The 19,839-nt window shown below is 33.1% G+C and overlaps 4 protein-coding genes across 12 annotated transcripts; 2 read left to right on the plus strand and 2 right to left on the minus strand.

Moving 5' to 3' along the window:
- Window positions 1–776: 776 nt before the first annotated feature.
- Window positions 777–4,066, plus strand: LOC112588555 (uncharacterized). 5 transcript variants are annotated; one of them, XR_003112923.1, is made up of 3 exons: window positions 777–928; window positions 1,557–1,610; window positions 3,670–4,066. XR_003112923.1 is itself a non-coding variant. In XM_025298870.1 (3 exons), the coding sequence occupies exons 1-3, from the start codon at window positions 2,296–2,298 to the stop codon at window positions 3,709–3,711; spliced, it is 168 nt and encodes a 55-aa protein (XP_025154655.1). In that variant the 5' UTR covers window positions 2,184–2,295; the 3' UTR covers window positions 3,712–4,066. The 5 variants fall into 5 exon arrangements, 2 of the variants coding, with proteins under 2 accessions (XP_025154655.1, XP_025154654.1); XR_003112921.1 differs by lacking the exon at window positions 777–928 and adding an exon at window positions 1,411–1,474; XR_003112922.1 differs by lacking the exons at window positions 777–928; window positions 1,557–1,610 and adding exons at window positions 1,617–2,176; window positions 2,373–2,490.
- Window positions 4,067–4,223: 157 nt separating this feature from the next.
- LOC112588554 (uncharacterized) lies at window positions 4,224–8,629 on the plus strand. 2 transcript variants are annotated; one of them, XM_025298862.1, is made up of 6 exons: window positions 4,224–5,237; window positions 5,905–6,087; window positions 6,392–6,537; window positions 7,120–7,337; window positions 7,702–7,870; window positions 8,518–8,629. In XM_025298862.1, exons 3-6 carry the CDS (start codon window positions 6,492–6,494, stop codon window positions 8,607–8,609), a joined length of 525 nt encoding a protein of 174 aa, XP_025154647.1. In that variant the 5' UTR covers window positions 4,224–5,237; window positions 5,905–6,087; window positions 6,392–6,491; the 3' UTR covers window positions 8,610–8,629. The 2 variants fall into 2 exon arrangements, with proteins under 2 accessions (XP_025154647.1, XP_025154646.1); XM_025298861.1 differs by lacking the exon at window positions 4,224–5,237 and having other exon boundaries at window positions 5,807–6,087.
- A 3,079-nt stretch (window positions 8,630–11,708) lies between these two features.
- Window positions 11,709–14,130, minus strand: LOC109504100 (uncharacterized). Its single transcript, XM_025298863.1, has 3 exons — window positions 13,813–14,130; window positions 12,464–13,680; window positions 11,709–12,368 (listed from the first exon to the last, which is right to left on the minus strand). The coding sequence occupies exons 2-3, from the start codon at window positions 12,621–12,623 to the stop codon at window positions 12,013–12,015; spliced, it is 516 nt and encodes a 171-aa protein (XP_025154648.1). The 5' UTR covers window positions 12,624–13,680; window positions 13,813–14,130; the 3' UTR covers window positions 11,709–12,012.
- Window positions 14,131–14,308: 178 nt separating this feature from the next.
- On the minus strand, window positions 14,309–19,224 carry LOC105181463 (uncharacterized). Of its 4 annotated transcripts, none has more exons than XR_003112920.1 (8): window positions 19,147–19,224; window positions 18,947–19,060; window positions 18,342–18,502; window positions 17,934–18,239; window positions 15,651–15,847; window positions 15,085–15,562; window positions 14,659–14,876; window positions 14,309–14,568 (listed from the first exon to the last, which is right to left on the minus strand). XR_003112920.1 is itself a non-coding variant. In XM_011138231.3 (7 exons), the coding sequence occupies exons 5-7, from the start codon at window positions 15,140–15,142 to the stop codon at window positions 14,362–14,364; spliced, it is 483 nt and encodes a 160-aa protein (XP_011136533.1). In that variant the 5' UTR covers window positions 15,143–15,562; window positions 15,651–15,847; window positions 17,934–18,239; window positions 18,342–18,502; window positions 18,947–19,129; the 3' UTR covers window positions 14,309–14,361. The 4 variants fall into 4 exon arrangements, 2 of the variants coding, with proteins under 2 accessions (XP_011136533.1, XP_011136536.1); XR_003112919.1 differs by lacking the exon at window positions 19,147–19,224 and having other exon boundaries at window positions 17,934–17,981; window positions 18,079–18,239; window positions 18,947–19,130; XM_011138231.3 differs by lacking the exon at window positions 19,147–19,224 and having other exon boundaries at window positions 18,947–19,129.
- Between the last annotated feature and the right edge of the window lie 615 nt (window positions 19,225–19,839).

Here is a 19,839-nt window from a genome sequence, read left to right on the forward strand (position 1 = left end):
AATTGACTTTATATTGATTTCTCATTTTATTGAGTTTTTTTAGTTTCAGATATTGCGGCATATTTTTTTAGTTATATATGTATGCGTATTATTATGAAAATGTATGATATAACAATAGTCAGAAAAAGGTTAAAGTTTGACCATTCAGATACAATTGTATTCTTAAACATTTGTGTTCAAAAGAGTGTTGCTCTGAGTTGCTGTTTAAAATAATATAAAATTTTGAATCTTTTTTCTTAAGCCACGACACACGGTGCTTGTTTTCGTGCCGGATTGCTTGCTGGATGAAAATACTGCGTTGTGATTGGTATATTTTCGAAGATGGATGGAAATGCACCAATCAGAACGCAGTATTTTCATCCAGCAAGCAATCCAGCACGAAAACAATAAGCATCGTGTGCCGCTAGCTTAATTGTTTTCTTTATTGGATATTATTTAAGATCGTCTTAAATTCATCTTCAGTTATTGTGTAATCAATAAAATGAATCGTACAGAATTGGAAGATGAAATTCAAACTAAAATATAAGATCAGACTATGAATATCGGCTCTAAATATTCCAGTGAACATTGAATTGGATTTCGATACGATATTCATTTCTTGCTGGGTACTAAGAAAATTGGTCGATCAGAGTCAAATTTTTCGACCATAAGAATAATTGATGATGATTTGTTGATTCGCTTATTGTTCACATCTTATTGGCTAAGTTCGTACGCCACGGTCCAATGGTATTCGAATACATATGACATGTATATGTAGTCTGTTATTTTCACTTGTTCGCAAGCTAACTACACTTACATTCACTGAAGGCAGTAAAGTGTGAAAATGACTGGTGTTGTCAAAAAAATGCGATTCTATTAGGAAAAATATAATAAAAGAGAATAATATAAAAATAATATGAAAATGACGAAAGAGTTAAAGAAGAGAGAGGTAAGTGAATCTCGTTTTACATTTATATTAGTTTTTCTGGTAATCATTGAGTTGCACAATAAAATTTAACTTAATACTATTATCTCTTTCTTTACGTACTTGTTCCTTGTGACACATCTCTTTTCATCATTACAATCTATTTTATTTAATAAAATATTTGGTCATATTTTTAGGTTATATTTTAGGTTATACTTGATCTCAAATATTTAATACAATACTAAATATAGTATTTTCTATATTAGAGAAATGTAAACACAAATAGCTGCTTTAAAACTAAATGTGGAAAAATTTTAATCTTGAATATGATCATCCGAACACCTCAAAATGATATTTTTCTACTGGGATGTAGGTTTTTAGAACAAGAAGATTATTATAATTTTCCTATTGCATCTTCAGAACTTGGAATTGTTAAAGTTTCTCGTCTAGAAAGCGAAAGAACTGCTTATAAAATTAAACATTTTTTTTGTAAATGCATTCTTTTTCCGGACAATAACGAAACATTTTTATGCATTCCTTTTGTACACTGCAATAATCATTAAAATGCTAGTAAGAACAAATTCTATATTTTTTTTATTTTATTATACAAATTATATTATCTTGTAGGCCAATGTTTTATTTTTCTTTTCAGTTTGCACTTGTGGAATTTAATGATTCATGTGACGAATCTGAGACACTAATAGAAGTAATTCCTTTTAAATGGCTCTTTGATAACAATACCCATACAGCACAGAAGCTGCAGCAACATTGTTGTAACATTGCAAAATTGCATATTGCAGTGCAATATTACAGCAAAATTGCAAAAACAATATTGTGCAATATTATTTCTGCAATATTACAGCTATATTGCAAAGATATTAATTTGCAATAACAATTAAATATCCGTGGACGAATGTCCTATGCGACGCTAAACGCTTTAACCTCCTCTTTTATCTCCTCTTTTAACCTCTATTCGTTGATAGATGTTAAAAAAAAATTTGACTACGATTGTCCGATTTTTAAAGCTTACGGCTTAAATCACCGAATGTTAGACTAGTTAGGGTTAAAGTCGGTCTTAACTCTATGACTTATTGTAAAACCAGCTTGTCGTCATGCTATATCAATATTCTAATTGGTGAAGAAGGGTTTGTGTCTCCATCGAATTAGCAGAGACCTGGTCACGTGATCAGTTTGCCACTCTCTCCCTTTGAGGCTCTTTAGTTGGAAGTTGGAATCTCCTTACAGTGTCTGTTACGTAACTGGAGAAAAGAGGTATGTAAATACATTTGGTTATTGTAACAAAGACGTTATTGTAACGTCTTTCGATCAAACTGATCTAAATCGCAGTCATATTTTCATCTCAAACGAGAAAGAACGCTTATCGACATATAATGGCAATGTAAATATCGTTTTGCAACGCAATTCACTCCGTAAAATATTACAATTCGTCCCTTTATATTTTATTTAGTCAAGTTGCAGATGACACAAATGTGTGTGTTGAGAAACTGACGGAGCCTTATAACCTTTCTGAAAGATCTCATTGGAACCACCGTACTCAGAAATTGTATTTTGTCGACCTATATATGGTAAGTATATACATAGACTACACCCTGCAACAGGTGTTGTAAGCAATGCATACAGATAAGACTATATATCTCTTGGGTATTTATTTGGTTTCCCGGATTTCACTTTGAAAATTGATTAGACTATATGCTATTTCGATTCGCTTTTTATTATGATAATATTCAAATATCCGCATTTTATTACATTTTTATAACAAAATATAACATTGACGTAATTGTTATATTTCGTTTTAGATGTAATAAAAAGCGGACTTTTAATATCACAATAATGTTATACTGACAATTTTGCCATCTGCTGGTATCTGTGGAAAAAAGATTAAGACATAATTATGTTATATAGAATTGTATAATTACAAAATGTTGAATACATGTGTTTTAGAATGGTTTAGTTGCATATATTAGAGCTATAGTTAGAGCTATATAATATTATATTGTTTAATTTTGTATATTACAGCTATTACGCCACTCTACACACACACACACACACACACACACACGCGCGCGCGCGCACACACACACACACGCGCGCGCACGCGCACACACACGTATATATATAGGCATAATAGTTGTAACTTTATTGCATATTATATATTATATAACATTGTTATTGCAATATTACAACAGAATGTTGCTGTATTATTGCAGTATATAATAATATTGCTGCAGTATTGCAGTATATAATAATATTGCTGCAGTATTGCAGTACAATACTGCTGCGCTATTATAATGCAATATTGCTGCACCATTGCAACGCAATATTACTGCAAGCGGACATTTTAATGTTGCTGCAATATTGCTGCACCATTGCAGTAACATTTTGCAATGATGTTGCAATGATACAATCTTGCAAAACAAGATTGCTGCAATGTTGCTGCAATCTTTCTGTGCTGTATGGGTACTATGTGCAAATATCCACCTAAAAAAGATAAACTTAAAACTACTCGTTTGATTCTGTCAAGAATCGACCCAGGACAAGATTGGGATATTTATAATCTTCGATTGCATCATTATTATAATAATTTCATAGCTTTTTCAGATATATTACCATATATTTTACTTTTAAATACAGAGTTATTTCAATGCCGATATACCTAAAATATAATTGCACTTTATTATATTAACAAATAAGTTTCAGTATCATATGTATCTATGTTATATTTTTATGTACTTTCTTACTTGTAGATACTTACAATGCTGCTCTCAAAGCGGCTAAAACTGTTCTAGAGGGAGAAGTTGCTCGAACAGATGTGAAAACAGATTATGACCAACCAAGAAAGAAAAAAAAGAATAAAAGATATATATCCTCTTCAGAAGATGAAGAATTAGACAATCCTGCATTACATATCCCTCGTGGTACAAGCACTGAAATACCTGCTCCAAATTCTCTCCTTCCAAATAAATTCAAAGAACTTATTAAAAATAAATCAGTGAAAATATCTACTAAACAGTCAATAGAAAAAGACACATCTATAGGAAAATCATTATCTTGTAATGAATCAAGTGTTAAGTCATCAGGCCATTTAAAGTTAACTCACTATAACATTACATTAGAGGAAAAAGGATAAAGCAGCATTCTTTACTAAATGAGAATATGTACATGTATATTCATAAATAATAATTATTTATGTGCTTTTAGAATTAAATTTAATAAAAATCTGTTTCATCTGTTTCGTAATTGTACAGTTTTATAGTCTTTTTATAATTTTAGCTGTACAACAAAAATATTGTTCTCCTAAAGATTGTAATACAGAAATATCGGACAAAGTAATCGTAGAACCACTGCAGTCAAACAAGACAAAACCTTTTAGAAAATTGCATAGCATCTCTCAACATTTAGATAAAGAGAACTATCTTAATTTTTCTGATAGTAAGTTGTCATTTTTGTTACGTCCTGCGGACTCCGCGTACCTTGAATTTGTTGTCGGGTGGGGCGGATTGCATTTTATATTATACTACCAAATGTTCACATTCCGCGACCCTCCGAGAACTGTGACGTCACACACACAGATTTCTCTTTCTTTTCTCTCTGCGTTAATCACCAGAGTTTCCTCTATTTCCGTCGGAAAGGATCCATTGAGTCATTTTGGCCATATACCTCCTTTCCAAATAACCTTGAATAACTTCCCGTTCGGAGCAATAATTTTCTTTGAAGACGGACCGACCAGACAATCTTTCATGCTGTTATATGATGTTGCCAGCCTTTGATCTTCGGAAACTCACGCGTTTCCCACGTTATTCATAAATTCCTATCGCGCACAACCTCTGACTAACCCTAGCGAAACCTTGAAATCTTTTACTGCCATAGATACCCGATCCTTTATCATATTTATCTAAGAACCCTACTAAAACCCCACTTCCGAAAAGTTTGCAACAAAATCCTATACCCATATTTGGACATAAACTTTGGAGCCTGACGCAACTTCCCAAACCCCACCTCTCGACCGAGGTGACGTTTTTGGTAAAGTAAAAAAGCTATGCCACTTCTATTTTTCTCCCGACCGACCCGCAGCCAGGACAGAGTCTTCTCTCCAACACCCCTTCAGGGTTTCTTGATAACCAACCCTACTAGTGAGTCAGATCAGTGTTCTTCAGTCATCTATTCTTCTGTGCAACGATCTCGTGCACCCTTGAGACATTGTGAGAGATCCTGCTGAGACCAGTTTCTAGTTCTTGGCGCAACTTGGGTCCATCCTCACAGAGACGCAGCAATCACACCTTTCATTGTTTACTAAGATCAGAGAAGTCCAGCAGTAAGTTATTTATATTTTCTTTTACCTAAGTGACCTTTTTCGTTTCATTTTTTTTTATCTTTTCTTCTCTCTCTTTTCTTTTCCTTTCGTTTTACTTCCGTTTTCTATCCTCCTTGGCATTCCTCCTTAATTGTTAAATCAGACGTCAGTGGCCCAATCCTTTCGATCACAGTCGGACATAACGAACACGGAATATTGTTCTGAGTAATCGAGAATCATTGTTCTGAGCGCGATTGTTAACCACATATGTATACAGACATACTATAAAATCTTACAAATTTTATTTCATTGTGAACTTCCGTCTAATCACTAATAAAACAAGTTGTTTGTAATTGTAAACCAATCACGTTTTCCAAATAATTATTCTCAATCAAAAATTCTCCCTTCCCTCAACTGTCGTTCACGGTCCTATCCCAGGTAAAAGGATTCAGTTCCTTGACCTAAATAAAGGACCATCGACGTACGTCTGCGCCAGATAAAGGGGTCATTCCGATCCTTGATCTGTTCCGCAGATTTGCGAGTACGTCGGAGCTTGCGAAAGCAAGCGTCAAGTTGCGTTCCTCCTCCAGGACGTAACATTTTCAAGTAATAACGATATTTTTATATTAATTATAGATGATTTTATTCCTGCAAGCTTTTGTATAATTTATTTTGTGGACGGTTATAGCTTCTCCAAAGTACTTATCTTCTCAATTGAGTACAGATGATGATGAACAACCTACTACATCAAGATCAAATAGTTCTACAATGTTCATGAGCACACTGTCTGTACATATGGAGCAGAATCTCTTTAGGAGGAAACTAAATGCTTCCCAAAATAACAAAGCAAAGTTATCTCTCTTTGATCAATGTAAATAATTTCATATTTTTTCTATTATACTTTCTTCAGTACATTATCTTGCATTGAAAAAAAATATATATGGCAGATGTTATGCCTTTCTCTCTTTGACACGCGCACGCGGGCAAAGACACTCACTCTCTGTCTCTCTTTGTCTATCTGTCTGGCTGTCTGTCTCTCTCTCTCTCTCTCTCAGCTGCATAGTTCCTCTCTTTATATAAAATTATAATTATATAAATGTGAATATGTTCATATTTCTACTATATTTTATGCAATCAATATTGGAAATAAAATAACAATTCTAATGTTAATTCAGATGATAGGAACAATGAACATAAAAAAATTTATCTGATACAATGAACTGCGAAACTACAAGATGAAAATGAAGATGATGTTTTACAAAAAAAAAGACTTTAATGTCAGTTGATAATGAGAAAAATCAAGCATCTCCAAATTCACAAGGTAATTTAATTTTCTCAACAATCTCACGCTTCAGAAATAGTTTTCATAAATATTATTTTTCCTAATATGTTATACGTTTATTAAGTTTATCAAATGCAGAACGCGATTTACTGACAACAACATTAAACCATTTTAAGAAGCTTCATGGTAATAATTTCCTTTATTCTAATTTATATAACTGCAATATATATAAGGGTTGTTTAAAAAGTAATACCTAACATTTTTTTCAGAACATATTTATTCAAAATGATTGAAATTTGATGAAAATATATAAATAAATATTTCTTTTACACATACCATTTTTCGAAATAATCTCTATCAACTTGTATGGCCTTATGCCAGCGTTGAAGAAATATTCAATTCCTTTCCGGTACCGGTTTTTCTTCGTAACATTGGCGTAAGACTATACAATTTGATGAAGACTATGTCAAGAAATAGTATGTGAAAGAAACATTTATTAATATTTTCAACCATTTTGAATAAATACATTCTGAGAAAAAAAATGTGGGACATTACTTTTTGAACAATCCTTGTATGTTTCACGCATACTAACTTTCTAATCATTAATTAATATGTCCGTAGGACCGGTCGTATCTAATCTTGATAGAGATTTGCTTCGAGATATATCAAGTAAACTGGATATATTGCTGATGAACCAACGTTGCATCTTAAATGAAATATTTCCTGGTGAAGCTACTGTAGAAAGACCCGAAAATTGTCCTCCTCTTCCATTACGAGATAAGAAGTCATTTGAAGAATTCAACGAATTTTTGAAGAATAAAATTGCGTACTCTCAGTTTGTAAGTGTAGCTAATCTCTTTGGATTGTTGGAAAACGTCACCCGCTGCGTTGAAATAAGATCGTCTCAAGATCAGTCTTAAAATGTTTCTCTTGCCATTTTATTGGTTGAATGGAATTTTAAAACTAATCTTAAGGCGATCTTAAATATATGTAAGACCCGACTATATGAATATCGATCTCGTAATTGCAGTTAACGATAGTTTCGTTATTGCGCAACTTTTTTATGGTAGGGAAAAGTTGCGCAACAATAAGGAAACTGTCATTAACTACAATAACAGGTTACAGAATTTAAGAATTATTCATAGAACAATCCAAATCTGCTTCATTTGAAATAGTTATAATGAACATTTTTGCGTTTTGAAGGTCAGCTATCTACATGCACATATTGTTGATGGTTCTGATGAATGGAGTGCTGCTACTTCTCTTATGTCCATCATATTGCACAATGATCTTGCAAGACTAATTAGCTGGAAAAGAACTGGAGGAGTGAAAATCTCTTTCTATGCAACACAGATTAAGGAGGCTTTGTTTTGTAAGTGTCTTTATAGTGTGCTTATGTTTTTTTATTCTCAAGATTCGCCCCTTTCTTTCTCTCTTTCTCTCTTTCTCTCTCTCTCTCTCTCTCTCTCTCTCTCTCTCTCTCTCTCTCTCTCTCTTATGAAGAATTAAACCATGTATTGCATTATAATTACATATAGAAAAACAAAATTAAGAAAAGCATAAAAAAACCATCTTTGCCATATTTTATTAACATTAATCTATGGCATATGAGTAGCACAAATCTAATTATTTCAGTAAATCTAAGAAATTGTTAATTGCTACGAAAACTCATGGAATTTCTTACTTTTAATGTCACAATTCAATATGATTATGGTGATTAATTATCTTGCGTTTCTTTTTTCTATAAAGAAAAATTTTTATAGTATTTAGGTGAACGCAACTTTGCAAAAAATAATTTTTACTATTAGTATGTTTATTAAAAAGTACAGTTTTTTATTTTTAATTTCCACTTTGGTTAATACAGTTAATGTTTCATTCATTTCATTTGATGTCTGGTTATTAAGTTATAACGGAAAGCATTATGTAAAACTCGGTCTGCTTATTTTAAGTCACATTAAGGTTACCGTGCAAGGTGACTAACTAGGAGTGAAAAAATAACTTAATTTCGTCTTTTTTTAGGTGTCATAATGAGCCGTTTTCAAAATCAATCGTTGAAGCATGCTGAAGATTCCATAAAGCGCTGGTTGAATACTTCTGGTCAACGTAAATAAAGAAATCAACATAATTTTTCATATATTTTCTTTGAAATTAAGTGTTATTATCTACAATATATTCTTATATTTTATTTTGAATTTGTGTTTGGTTCTTTAAAGTTAAATATGTTCCTTATATTAAAAGAAGATTTATTTAGCTTTATATTGGGTGAGTGCAAAAGTTCGTGCGGAGTTTCAATACATGGAGTTATAAGCGTCGCAAAGTGTTGTCATTAATACTTCCATCTACATATTATATAACGTTGGAAAGGTGACGTCTTCAGCTGTTATTAAAAAAAAATCATTTGTTTTCATACAAACTGCTTCGAGAAATATCACTTTAAAAATGAGTATCGATAAGGTGCATTTACGGCATGTTATGCTTTACGAGTTTCGGAAGGGAATAAACGTTGCCGCAGCCGTAAAAAACATTCAGGATGTTTATCAGGATGAAGCACCAGCTAAACGAACTGTGGAAAAATGGTTTGCTAAATTTCGGCGCGGAGAATTTAACCTTGAAGACGAGCCACGCTCTGGTCGACCTTCTGACATTGATGACGATGTTTTGCGTACTTTAGTGCTCAATAATCCGCGAATTTCAACAGAAGAAGTTGCTACAGCACTAAACGTTGACCGATCAACCGCTTTTCCGCGTTTAAAAAAGATGGGATTCGATTTGAAGCTCAATATATGGGTGCCCCATTTGCTGACCGAGAAGAACAAAATCAAGCGAATTTCTGCAGCCGTTTACTCGGGCGGCTCAATAACGAGTCGTTTTTGGATCGACTAGTGACGGGCGATGAGAAATGGGTCCTCTACAACAATGTTCAGCGCAAACGGACATGGAAACAATCAGGTGAGCATGGTGACGCAATGCCAAAGACCAGTTTGCACCCGATGAAGGTGATGCTCTCTGTTTGGTGGGATTGCAAGGGCATAATCTATTTCGAGCTTCTCCCCGCTGGCGAAACGATTGATTCGGACAAGTACTGTCGCCAATTAACCAATCTGAATCGAGAAATAAAAGAGAAACGTCCGATTTTGTCAAATCGCAAGGGAGTCGTCTTTCATCACGACAACGCCAGACTACACGTTTCGAAAAAGACGCTGCGCAAACTGAAGAGCCTGAAATGGAATGCCTTAACGCATCCACCGTATTCTCCTGATATCGCACCATCTGACTATCACTTGTTCCGGTCATTGCAAAATTATTTAAATGGAAAAAACTTTGACTCTTTGGAGGCCTTAAAAAACGGCGTCTCTTCGTTCTTCGAATCTAAACCGCGCAGTTTTTATGATCGAGGCATCCGTATGCTGCCAGAACGTTGGGAAAAGATTATAGAAAACGATGGAGAATATATCATTGATTGAATAAAGATTTTTGTTTGCCTAATCACTGTGTGACTTTTACTCACAAACTCCGCACGAACTTTTGCACTCACCCAATATATTACATTTAGTTTACATTACTGTGCAATAACGTATGTGTATGTATATGTATATTATATTCTCAAGGAGAACAGAAAAATAAAAATAAAGTCAATTTGATATCATTTTTATCAAAAAATGACATAAAACTGACATTATTTTAAACTAACTATTCTCCTTGAATTAATAGGCATTGATAATAAATGTATTAAATAGTCAAATATAATGATAATTAATTACTATCTTAATGCACCAATCATGCCAATAATAATTAGAATAGTAAAAAAAGCGTCAAAATTATGTCATAGTGACATAAATATAACGTCAAGAAAACATCAAAATTTTATGCACTTTGACGCCATTTTGATGAACTAAATTTTGACCATATCTTGACATCATTTTGACGTCATTTTGACTTCTCTGTTCTCCTTGGGAAATATATGAAAGCCAAAATGATGTCTAATAATATAAAACTGATGTCAATTTGCCGTCAAGTCGCTACAAATTCTGCTCGGTGTTTGCTGCAAATTTGTAGCAACTTTTCGACAGCAGGATCTGTCACATATTTGACACTAATTTAGCAGCAGGATCTGATGTAACAGATCTTGCATCACATTTGTGGCCTATTTGTCATCAAATGTAGATAACAGACTTTGCGCAAAATGTACTCGCGCAGGTTAGACTATCTGGGGATAGAATTATTTCGTGAATAATAATACTCACTTTTTAATATTGAGCACAGTTGTAAAGCACTGAAGTTAAATTTTTTTCGTTGCCCCAAATAACTAAACTTCTCTGCAAGATGGTCACTTACAAGGGAACTGTCAGGGGTACCCCTCATCGATTTGATTCTCCTTGAAATATGTTATAAAACAAACAAATCAAAGAGACACGTATTTTTTTATATCGGCCCAATCTCATGTTTAAGGGATGAAACAACCCTTTGAAAAAAAAACGGTCTTTTTCTTTGAGATCGAATATTGTCGAAATTATAAGACATACAAAAAAATTGTTTCAACAAAATTTTAATGGTTTGAAGAGTACTTTGAGGTTATGCAAAGAAAAATTTTTTTTATTAAATATTTTTTTATTTAACCACCACCTCCATCCCCCCTTTTTGCAAAATTAAAAATTTTTTTTCACCAAAGTAAAGGTTATTTTTTTCCAAATTCAACCATGTATAATAAAGTAACGTTACGAGAAATCATTTTCGAGAATTAATTGTTATCGCCTCCGTATATACGCTTATCTGTGCTATGTGCGCAGGTAATTATGGTTCAACCAGTAAAACATAAAAAAATGCTTCAAATAAAATTTTTAAAGTTTTCTATATAACTTACAACTTTTCTTTCTTTCTTTCATTCTTTTCTTTTCATTTACGCACCCTCTCGTCCTAACGCGGTGGGGCTCCTGAACCTACTAATAAGATTCGAAAATATATAATGGCTTTTGGCGATTCCCTGGGAAAGACATTACATATTAAGCGCACGTAATATGAAGAAGACAACTTTAGAGTACTAGAGAAGAATTATTTGCTTTAAAAGAGCACATTAATGGCCAAATATATGACCGAAACGTTTGTGAATTATAATAATAAAATATTTCTAAAAAATCACACGTACATCCAATGAAGGGTTTATGGCTCATAGGGATTAAGGACTGATGTTTTTGTATATATTTTCGAATATTTTCGTACATATTTTTACATATTTATGCTTTTATATTTTGTAGTTTACACAATAATTCATAAACGTACTTAATAATTAAAAAAACATAATAAATTTATATTTAGAGTTATTCGCTCTCATTATACTCATTACAATAATGATATTCGTGGAAAAAGTGTTTCAAACATAATGACTTTTTACAGCACGAACTTCTTATTACCGCTATATTGTTACAACCTTCGATGTCACATGTAGTTAAAGTTTCGTCAAAATTAAACTGTACAGGGTGTTTAAACTCTTCTGGTCTTTCGTCTGTATAATCGCTTTTACCCCGAATATTTAAACAAGTTGTGATATCGTGGGGATGACAACTGATTATGTATCAGTGATTGCAACTTTATTATATTATTTCGTTCATGCAAATTTATATCGCTTTCCAATAGTAAAACAATATCTGAAAATCTTTTAGCAAAATTTTTCCAAATTCTAAATCCATACACATCTAATGGTTGTATTTTTCCTGTAGCGCCTTTTGGTATTATCATAGTAATAATACGTTTTCCCGAAGGTGTTAAATCCGAAATTATATTAAGGCAATGTCCAGTCCATGAATCGATAAGAAGAACGCTATTAGAACCAATGTTTGGAAAATAAGCTTCTTCTAACCACATTTTAAAATGATCTGTAAGAAATGTAAATGTTAATTTAATAGCTTTTTCATGACGCCTTTTAGATTGTTAAATAAAATATTAAATAGTTATAAAAAGATATCTATACCTGATGTCATTTTGCCAGATTTCGATGCTTTTACAATAACATTTATTGGTTTAAACAAGTTTTCTTCTACTCTTGGTCCAAATCTACCATGAACTTCTTTTAACACATATAATAAATAAAGATGATAAATAAAGGTGACAGCAATTGTGTGATTTGCCATCACACGATATTATTGGTTGTATCGTGTATGAATATGTCGTTGATGATATAGACTGCACGACACGTTCTGTTTTCTTTTCTCCTTCGTTAGACAATAGTTTTCCAGAATGAATTTCCAATTGGAAACCACTTTGATCTGAATTATATATATTTTCAGATCCAAACTGTTCAATAAGAGGCTTCACTGCTTTCAAAAAATCATCAGTTGTTTTTTGCAAATCAACAGAATCTTCCAATGTTCTTCTAGTGACAAACTTCGTAACTTTTCTTGAAACAATTCGGGACTTTTTGAATCTTGCTACCTAACTGGGAGATGCTTTAAATATAGGATGTAAATTTCCTATTTCTTCCTGAGCTTGCAAAGCCCATCTTTTTATATCAATATCATGAACCATGAATCCTGATTCAACAGCAGCAGTAAATTTACCATATGTAAATTTGGAGATGTAAGATAATTTTTCTACACGATTTCCACCTGATTGCAATTGTTTTTCCCATCGTCTTAACTGACGTAGAGATGAAACTCTTTTAAATGTATGTTGCACTGATTTTAGAGAACGACTCCTTGTTCTATCGTTATTATTTTCTTTATTATCTCTATTCCGCCAATACTCAACAGCCTGTCTTTTATAAGAATTGTCAAAAGCTTCGTCAACATTTGAACATTGAGGTTGAGAATTCAAATTATCTTCACCCCATGCTTCTTCGTCATCTTCAATTATTTCTGGACTGTGTAATTTATAAGGTTCTTCATAATCGAGATATATTTCTTCCGTTACTTCCAACCCATTATAATGAAAAATGCTATCCAGTAATACTTTTTGTATGTTTCCTTTAATTCTATTTCTGCTTCAGTTACTGGCGTTTATATTAGATATATTGAATTTATTGACATCAATCAAAGTCTAACGACGTTACGCGGATTAATAATCATTTCCAAGGATGTTAAACTTTGCTGTCTGTTATAATAAAAACTATTTACTCTTAACTTCAACCACTTCAAAATTTTTACGTGCTTCCGATAATTGGGTAAAAGCTATTTTATATTCAACATTTACCTAAAATATACAATACAAAATATTAACCGATTTTAATTCTTCTTTTTTTCATCGATACACCAGACATTAAGGAAACATATTTATGTCGAGAAAAATATGTAAAAGACAGTAGCTCGTAGAATATTTACGTACCTCTCACATGAAAGTTCTCATATTCTCGTGGTTTAGCAAGTTCCACTGATGTGAGTATAACAGAAGATAGAGTATAAAGATGGTGTATAATAAAAGAACAGAGTATAAAGACTATACTGACTGTGAATATTATACGCTCACGTTAGATACACGGTCGCCTTATATACTAGGCGGTGCACATTTTGTTTCCACGAACGTGACGAACTGATAGGCGTATCGTCACGTATATACGATAGGCATATCGTCACGTATATAGATAGGCGTATATACGGAGGCGATAACAATTAATTCTCGAAAATGATTTCTCGTAACGTTACTTTATTATACATAGTTGAATTTGGAAAAAAATAACCTTTACTTTGGTGAAAAAAATTTTTAATTTTGCAAAAAGGGGGGTGGATGTGGTGGTTAAATAAATATTTAATAAAAAAAATTTTTCTTTGCATAACCTCAAAGTACTCTTCAAACCATTAAAATTTTGTTGAAACAATTTTTTTGTGTCTTATAGTTTCGACAATATTCGATCTCAAAGAAAAAGACCGTTTTTTTTCAAATGGTTGTTTCATCCCTTAAACATGAGATTGGGCCGATATAAAAAAATACGTGTCTCTTTGATTTGTTTGTTTTATAACATATTTCAAGGAGAATCAAATCGGTGAGGGACACCCCTGACAGTTCCCTTGTTAGTATCTTTTTTAGAATATTCGGGATTATATTCGACAAGTTTACTCCACCTGTTTGTTTCAGCGTTTGTACCTGTGGGACAAGAATTTTTATACATCATTGGCAGATATTATATTATTAAATAATCTGTTACACTTGTAATATACACCGCTATATTTTTACCATTTTATTTGCAAATAAGTTTTCTTGTAGTTGTTCCAATTGTTGCAACGCCGCCAAATTTTGCAGTGGCATATTATATTCTTCATACTGTATAACATCGGCTGCCTCCTTATTAATCAGCCGCATGTTTGATGTTTCCAACATGACTATTCTATTTTCTACAGCAGTTATTTTATATAGTATTAATTGCAATTTCCTTAGAATCTCTTTTTGAAATTCTGTAATAATGAATAAATTTTAAACAGTGGCGCGATATATAATATAACCACAAAATATATATTAAATACTATGAGGTGCTTTCTGTTATTTTTTGCAATTTTGCTCTGGCTTAGAATATTGATGTATATTCATATTTCATTATGATAAACACTAGTATAATAACAAATAATTTACATTATACACAAATATTATTTTAATATCACAAACCATTTTCTGCCATTATGTTCTTGCTTTTCATAGATGTATTCTGATGCGTTTTATTCATTGTATCTTGCACATTGTCATTATAATCGGATGCATTATCATGATAATTCCATTCTGTGAATGTACATAATGTTGCTTCTTTGGATGGAGTTGTATGTAAAATAGGATTTGTTTGACATTCAGATTTAGATCGTTTCGGTTGTGACAATGAAGATATCTTTTGACTTGTACATTTCTTTTTCTTTTGAGGCGTATAATTGTTCTGGAATTTTCGGAAAAGGTGGTAATTTTGTTACTTTCTGACTTCTATCAAAGTCGAATTCGCACTCCTCTGATGAAGAATATTTTTTTTTAGTTCGCATATGCCTCGATTGTTTTTGTCTTTCGTATCTTTTGATGTCATCTTCTATGCCTTCTTCAGCCGTTACATCTGAAAACTGTTCAACCAGGAATAGTTTTTCTTTTGCTCTTTCGTATAAATCTGAAAATATAGACGGAAATCTTAGAAGATACATCGATACATTTACACATAATAAATATAGTCGCATAATTAAAAAAATTAATCTCACTTATTTTGCAGAAGATCCTTGATACATTATATGTTTTCCAGTTCGGGTTATCTTCGGGAGACATATGAGACACAACAGCTTTTTTTATTTTTATTGGATCCCGAAACGTGGGATAAGCACATTGGGTTCCATCGTCGTTCAACCAAAATGAAGACACTATTGCCAGGCCATCCTCAAATTCTATGATACTGTTTTCGCTGTGGTCATATACAGGGTGTTTGATAGCTGATCATGCAGACGAAAGTTGGAGATAGATTGGGTGTAGCCGAGAAGAAAAGTCATGTACCACAATGTCAAATTGCCAATAGTTATCGAGTTATTAATTAAAACATGTGAGCCAACGAGCGTGTAGAGAGCGGAGGGCGACTGCAGTAAGCACATAGACATTTGATACAGGCGGAGCCAGCGAATGGCGGTAGGCGAGCGCGCGCGGCGAGAGGCGAACGCGCGCGACGAGGAGCGAGCGAGCGCGAACGACGAGGAGCGAGCGAGCGCAAGCGACAAGAGGCGAGCGAGCACGACGAAGAGCGAGCGAGTGCGAACAACGAGGAGCGAGCGAGCTATAAGGAAAAAGCTATAAAGGAAAAGCTCGCTCGGTCTTCGTCGCGCGCGATCGCCTCTTGTCGCTTACGTTGCCCCTCGCCGCGCGCGCTTGTCTACCGCCATTCACTGACTCCGCCTATATCAAATGTCTACGTGCTTACTGCGGCCGCCCTCCGCTCTCTACGCGCTCGTTGGCTCACATGTTTTAATTAATAACTCGGTAACTATTGCCAATTTGACATTATGGTATATGACTTTTCTTCTCGGCTACACCCAATCTATCTCCAACTTTCGTCTGCATGATCAGCTATCAAACACCCTGTATATACTTATAGTACAACTTACTTAATTGTAGAATGCACCAAAAAATGATATCAGTTTATAGAAAGAGACAAACAGAATATAAAAATATACAAATCCTTTCTCACCCATACCTATGTTTAAATATATGTGCACACGCATACACCCTTATACTATGCTTATTTTACTACTTATATATTTACTACAATTGGAACCCACGAAACTAAAAGTAGATTTACAGCTTATTATGTTGAACTGTTATATATATATATTAGTTTTTATATATATGTATTAAAGGGCATACGACAAATTGTCCGCCATACGATATTTTCCAAACTTTTGCTGCTATATTATTGAGGCTCCATGCATTTAAAGTTTGCTTTCCATCATTTTTAATAATCTTTATTTGTAAAAATGAGGACTTGATAGGTATGTCGTATAAATCTTGTACATCCAATAATGTTTTTCCAATTACAAATATTGTTTTATCTTCATATTCAATAATGTTTTCTACTTCTATATATTCTTTATTTTCTAACATGAAGCAATTATTTCTTTTATCATTACAGTGAATAATATATTATGAGTTGCGCAAGGTTTTATATTGACTTATGATATTCTCTTTTTGATGCAAAGGGCCATCAAAGTGTTGCTTTTCCAAAACTAATTCAGATTTTTTTGTCTTTGTTTTCTTATTTACAGTTTCTATTTCACCAAATCTTCTTGCAATTTGTTGCAGAGGTTTGTCTCCTTTCCTCAATAGTTTTTTAATTGTTGACATATAATTTTCAAATCTGAAGCAGCTAAAGTTATCTAATACTCCAAATTTTCTTACATCTGCGACAAGATGTAATAAATTATTGTGTGAAGCATATGTTTTACCATATAGTTTTGCAAAACAATTAACAAAATGTTTTAACAAATTTTCAGCGTAATTTAAATAAAATTGTTCTTTACAAAGAGCTTGGTTTAATAATATTGAAACAGCAACATGAAGCGTTAAAAAATTATTATACATGTCTCCATCTAATGTATCTTTTAAAACAATAGATCCTAAGTATAAAAGAAAAGTTCTCAATTCTGTAGCTTTCCACTGTTTATAATCTTCAAGAGATCTAGGTCTTCTATTAAATTCTGATGGAACTGTTGATCTTATATCTTTTAGCAGTTGAGAAACTCGTTTGCAGAAGGTGTTGGCTACTCGTTTTGGAAATACATGTTTCAACCATAAACTAATTAGTCTTCGCATTACCCCTAAACACACTAAATGCATATAATCAAGTGGCACGCAAGAAACTAATCCAAAGTTATCTATTTCTTTTAATATATATTCCCCTTGCTGGTATTCTCCTATATATTTATTACTCGCCAGTTCTGCATCTGTTCGTAAAGAAATATTTTCATATACACCAGGAAAACATATGTGTCCATGCCATTCACCTTTTATAGTACATTTTGTGCAGCTAAAAAATCCTGTATGGCTTTTCACTGAAAGAATAAATGATTTCGCAGGTGTATCACAAATCAATGCACTTAAGTTTACTCTGACTCTTATATCATCATAAATATATCCTGTTGTTATTACAGGTTTCATATCAGATACAAATCGTCTTAAAAATTCATTGGCATCGTTTGGTTTTGTATATCCATAATATATTCCTGCGACATATACTTTTCGACATAGGTTTTTAGATACAAGGATAGGCCAAAAACAACCTTTTGAGGATCTTGATATTGATATGCCATCTATATTAATTAATAAATGAAGCTTAGAAACATTTATAGCATTTTTTCTCCTCTCAGCTATCATTTTGTGTATATTTTCAATATTAAAATGACAATACTGACCATCGCCCATGGTGACAATATCTGTATGCTTTGGAGTTTGCAAAATCGTTCTAGAATCCTTTGGAAATGTATAATTTGTAAAAATATTTAAAATTTCCATGAGCGCTGTTAATGCAGAGTATGTGATTCCGTATTTCAATGACCATGCAGCTATAGCTATTCTGAAATTTGTATCTATGTTTTTATTTAAAGATGTATTCGTCATTTCAGTGTCATATTCATTATTATTTGCATTTGCTGCTTCGACAAACACGGGCAATATCTTATCAACTATATCATGTTCTATGTATTGATTTGGTATATAATCAATATTATCACTTATGTTTTCTGTCTGTGCAGTTCGTTCTTTATTATATTCTACATTAGTTGAACTGTCACTACTGTGTCTTTGTCATTCTTGTGCAAAAGTTCTACTAAAAGCATCAGCCTCTAATTTAGCTAAACGCCTGACATGACCTTTCGAATATATTTTATATTTATGTGTTAATGTTCCACTCATAATTACGGGTTTTATCTTTCTTATTGACGGTAATACCACGAATGATAGCCTAACCTCTAAGTATCTGTATACACAATTAAATATCAAATAATTGTTTGCCTATTACCAGGATTTATTCAGTCCAGATGACTTGAAGATTATATCCCTCGCCTACGCCTACACCTCAAAATCCAAAATTGTACGGGATAACTTCCTTCTTTTGTTGTTTGCAGAGAGCAGCCTGACAATAAAAATCTGTGTGTATATAATGGCTTCCGTAGCTAGCGCGATGCACAACGTGAAAAGCGATATACTCAATGAACAAACCGGTATTCCAGAAAAGCTGTACGCTCATTGGATATATCGCGCGTCATATATCGCATTTCGCATCGTGCATCATACTAGGTACGAGAGCCATAAGGCGGCCAAGAAATTGCGTTCCGAAATTGTAATAAGAATGTTGCTGATATATATATCTCTATCTTACAATATAATCTTACGTTATAATATTATTGGAAGTTTAATGGAATCTTATTGCAATCTTTTAGCAATCAGCTCGAGCTGTTTGTTAAAAGATTGCAATAAGATTCCATTTACATTCCAATTTTATTATAATATAAGGTTATATTGTAAAGTTGCTGAAATATTTAAATAAGTTTCCATTAAGCTTTCAATAATATTATAATGTAAGGTTATATTGTAAGGTTACTGGTATATACCAGCAACATTCTCACTACAATGTGTAAGTTAGTAACCTTCCCATAATGTTACTACAATGTTCGGTGCTGTGAGGGTAATATCCCAGTAAGCAAAATGCTAACAGAATGCGCGGAGATTGACGCCAATTTCGATCAGATCTCCACATCAAAACCATAGCCATCTGTGTCCTCATTAGGCTCGTGTTTTGTCGACAGGACCTGTGTGACAGGCCGTGCGAGCAGATTGTCGGCAGAAACCGCGCAGGTCCTGCTGCCAAACTACACGTAGAGTCTGCGCGTAGAGTTTGCTCAGTTTCTGCCG

Source organism: Harpegnathos saltator, unplaced genomic scaffold (genome assembly GCF_003227715.2).
Source record: "Harpegnathos saltator strain DR-91 unplaced genomic scaffold, Hsal_v8.6 scaffold243, whole genome shotgun sequence".
In the NCBI taxonomy this organism is placed as follows: domain Eukaryota; kingdom Metazoa; phylum Arthropoda; class Insecta; order Hymenoptera; family Formicidae; genus Harpegnathos; species Harpegnathos saltator.

Coding starts and splice junctions, on each gene's coding strand:
- LOC112588554 (XM_025298862.1), top strand. CDS start 6,492: ATGTCAGTTGATAATGAGAAAAATCAAGCATCTCCAAATTCACAAG. Junction 7,338..7,701: donor AAATTGCGTACTCTCAGTTT/GTAAGTGTAGCT, acceptor TGCGTTTTGAAG/GTCAGCTATCTACATGCACA. Junction 7,871..8,517: donor GATTAAGGAGGCTTTGTTTT/GTAAGTGTCTTT, acceptor GTCTTTTTTTAG/GTGTCATAATGAGCCGTTTT.
- LOC112588555 (XM_025298869.1), top strand. CDS start 3,379: ATGGGTACTATGTGCAAATATCCACCTAAAAAAGATAAACTTAAAACT. Junction 3,503..3,669: donor TCGATTGCATCATTATTATA/ATAATTTCATAG, acceptor TCTTACTTGTAG/ATACTTACAATGCTGCTCTC.
- LOC105181463 (XM_011138234.3), bottom strand. CDS start 15,142: ATGAATAAAACGCATCAGAATACATCTATGAAAAGCAAGAACATAATG. Junction 14,877..15,084: donor GAACATAATGGCAGAAAATG/GTTTGTGATATT, acceptor TCATTATTACAG/AATTTCAAAAAGAGATTCTA. Junction 14,569..14,658: donor ACTTATTTGCAAATAAAATG/GTAAAAATATAG, acceptor CTTGTCCCACAG/GTACAAACGCTGAAACAAAC.
- LOC109504100 (XM_025298863.1), bottom strand. CDS start 12,623: ATGGCAAATCACACAATTGCTGTCACCTTTATTTATCATCTTTATTTA. Junction 12,369..12,463: donor ATCTGGCAAAATGACATCAG/GTATAGATATCT, acceptor CATTTCTTACAG/ATCATTTTAAAATGTGGTTA.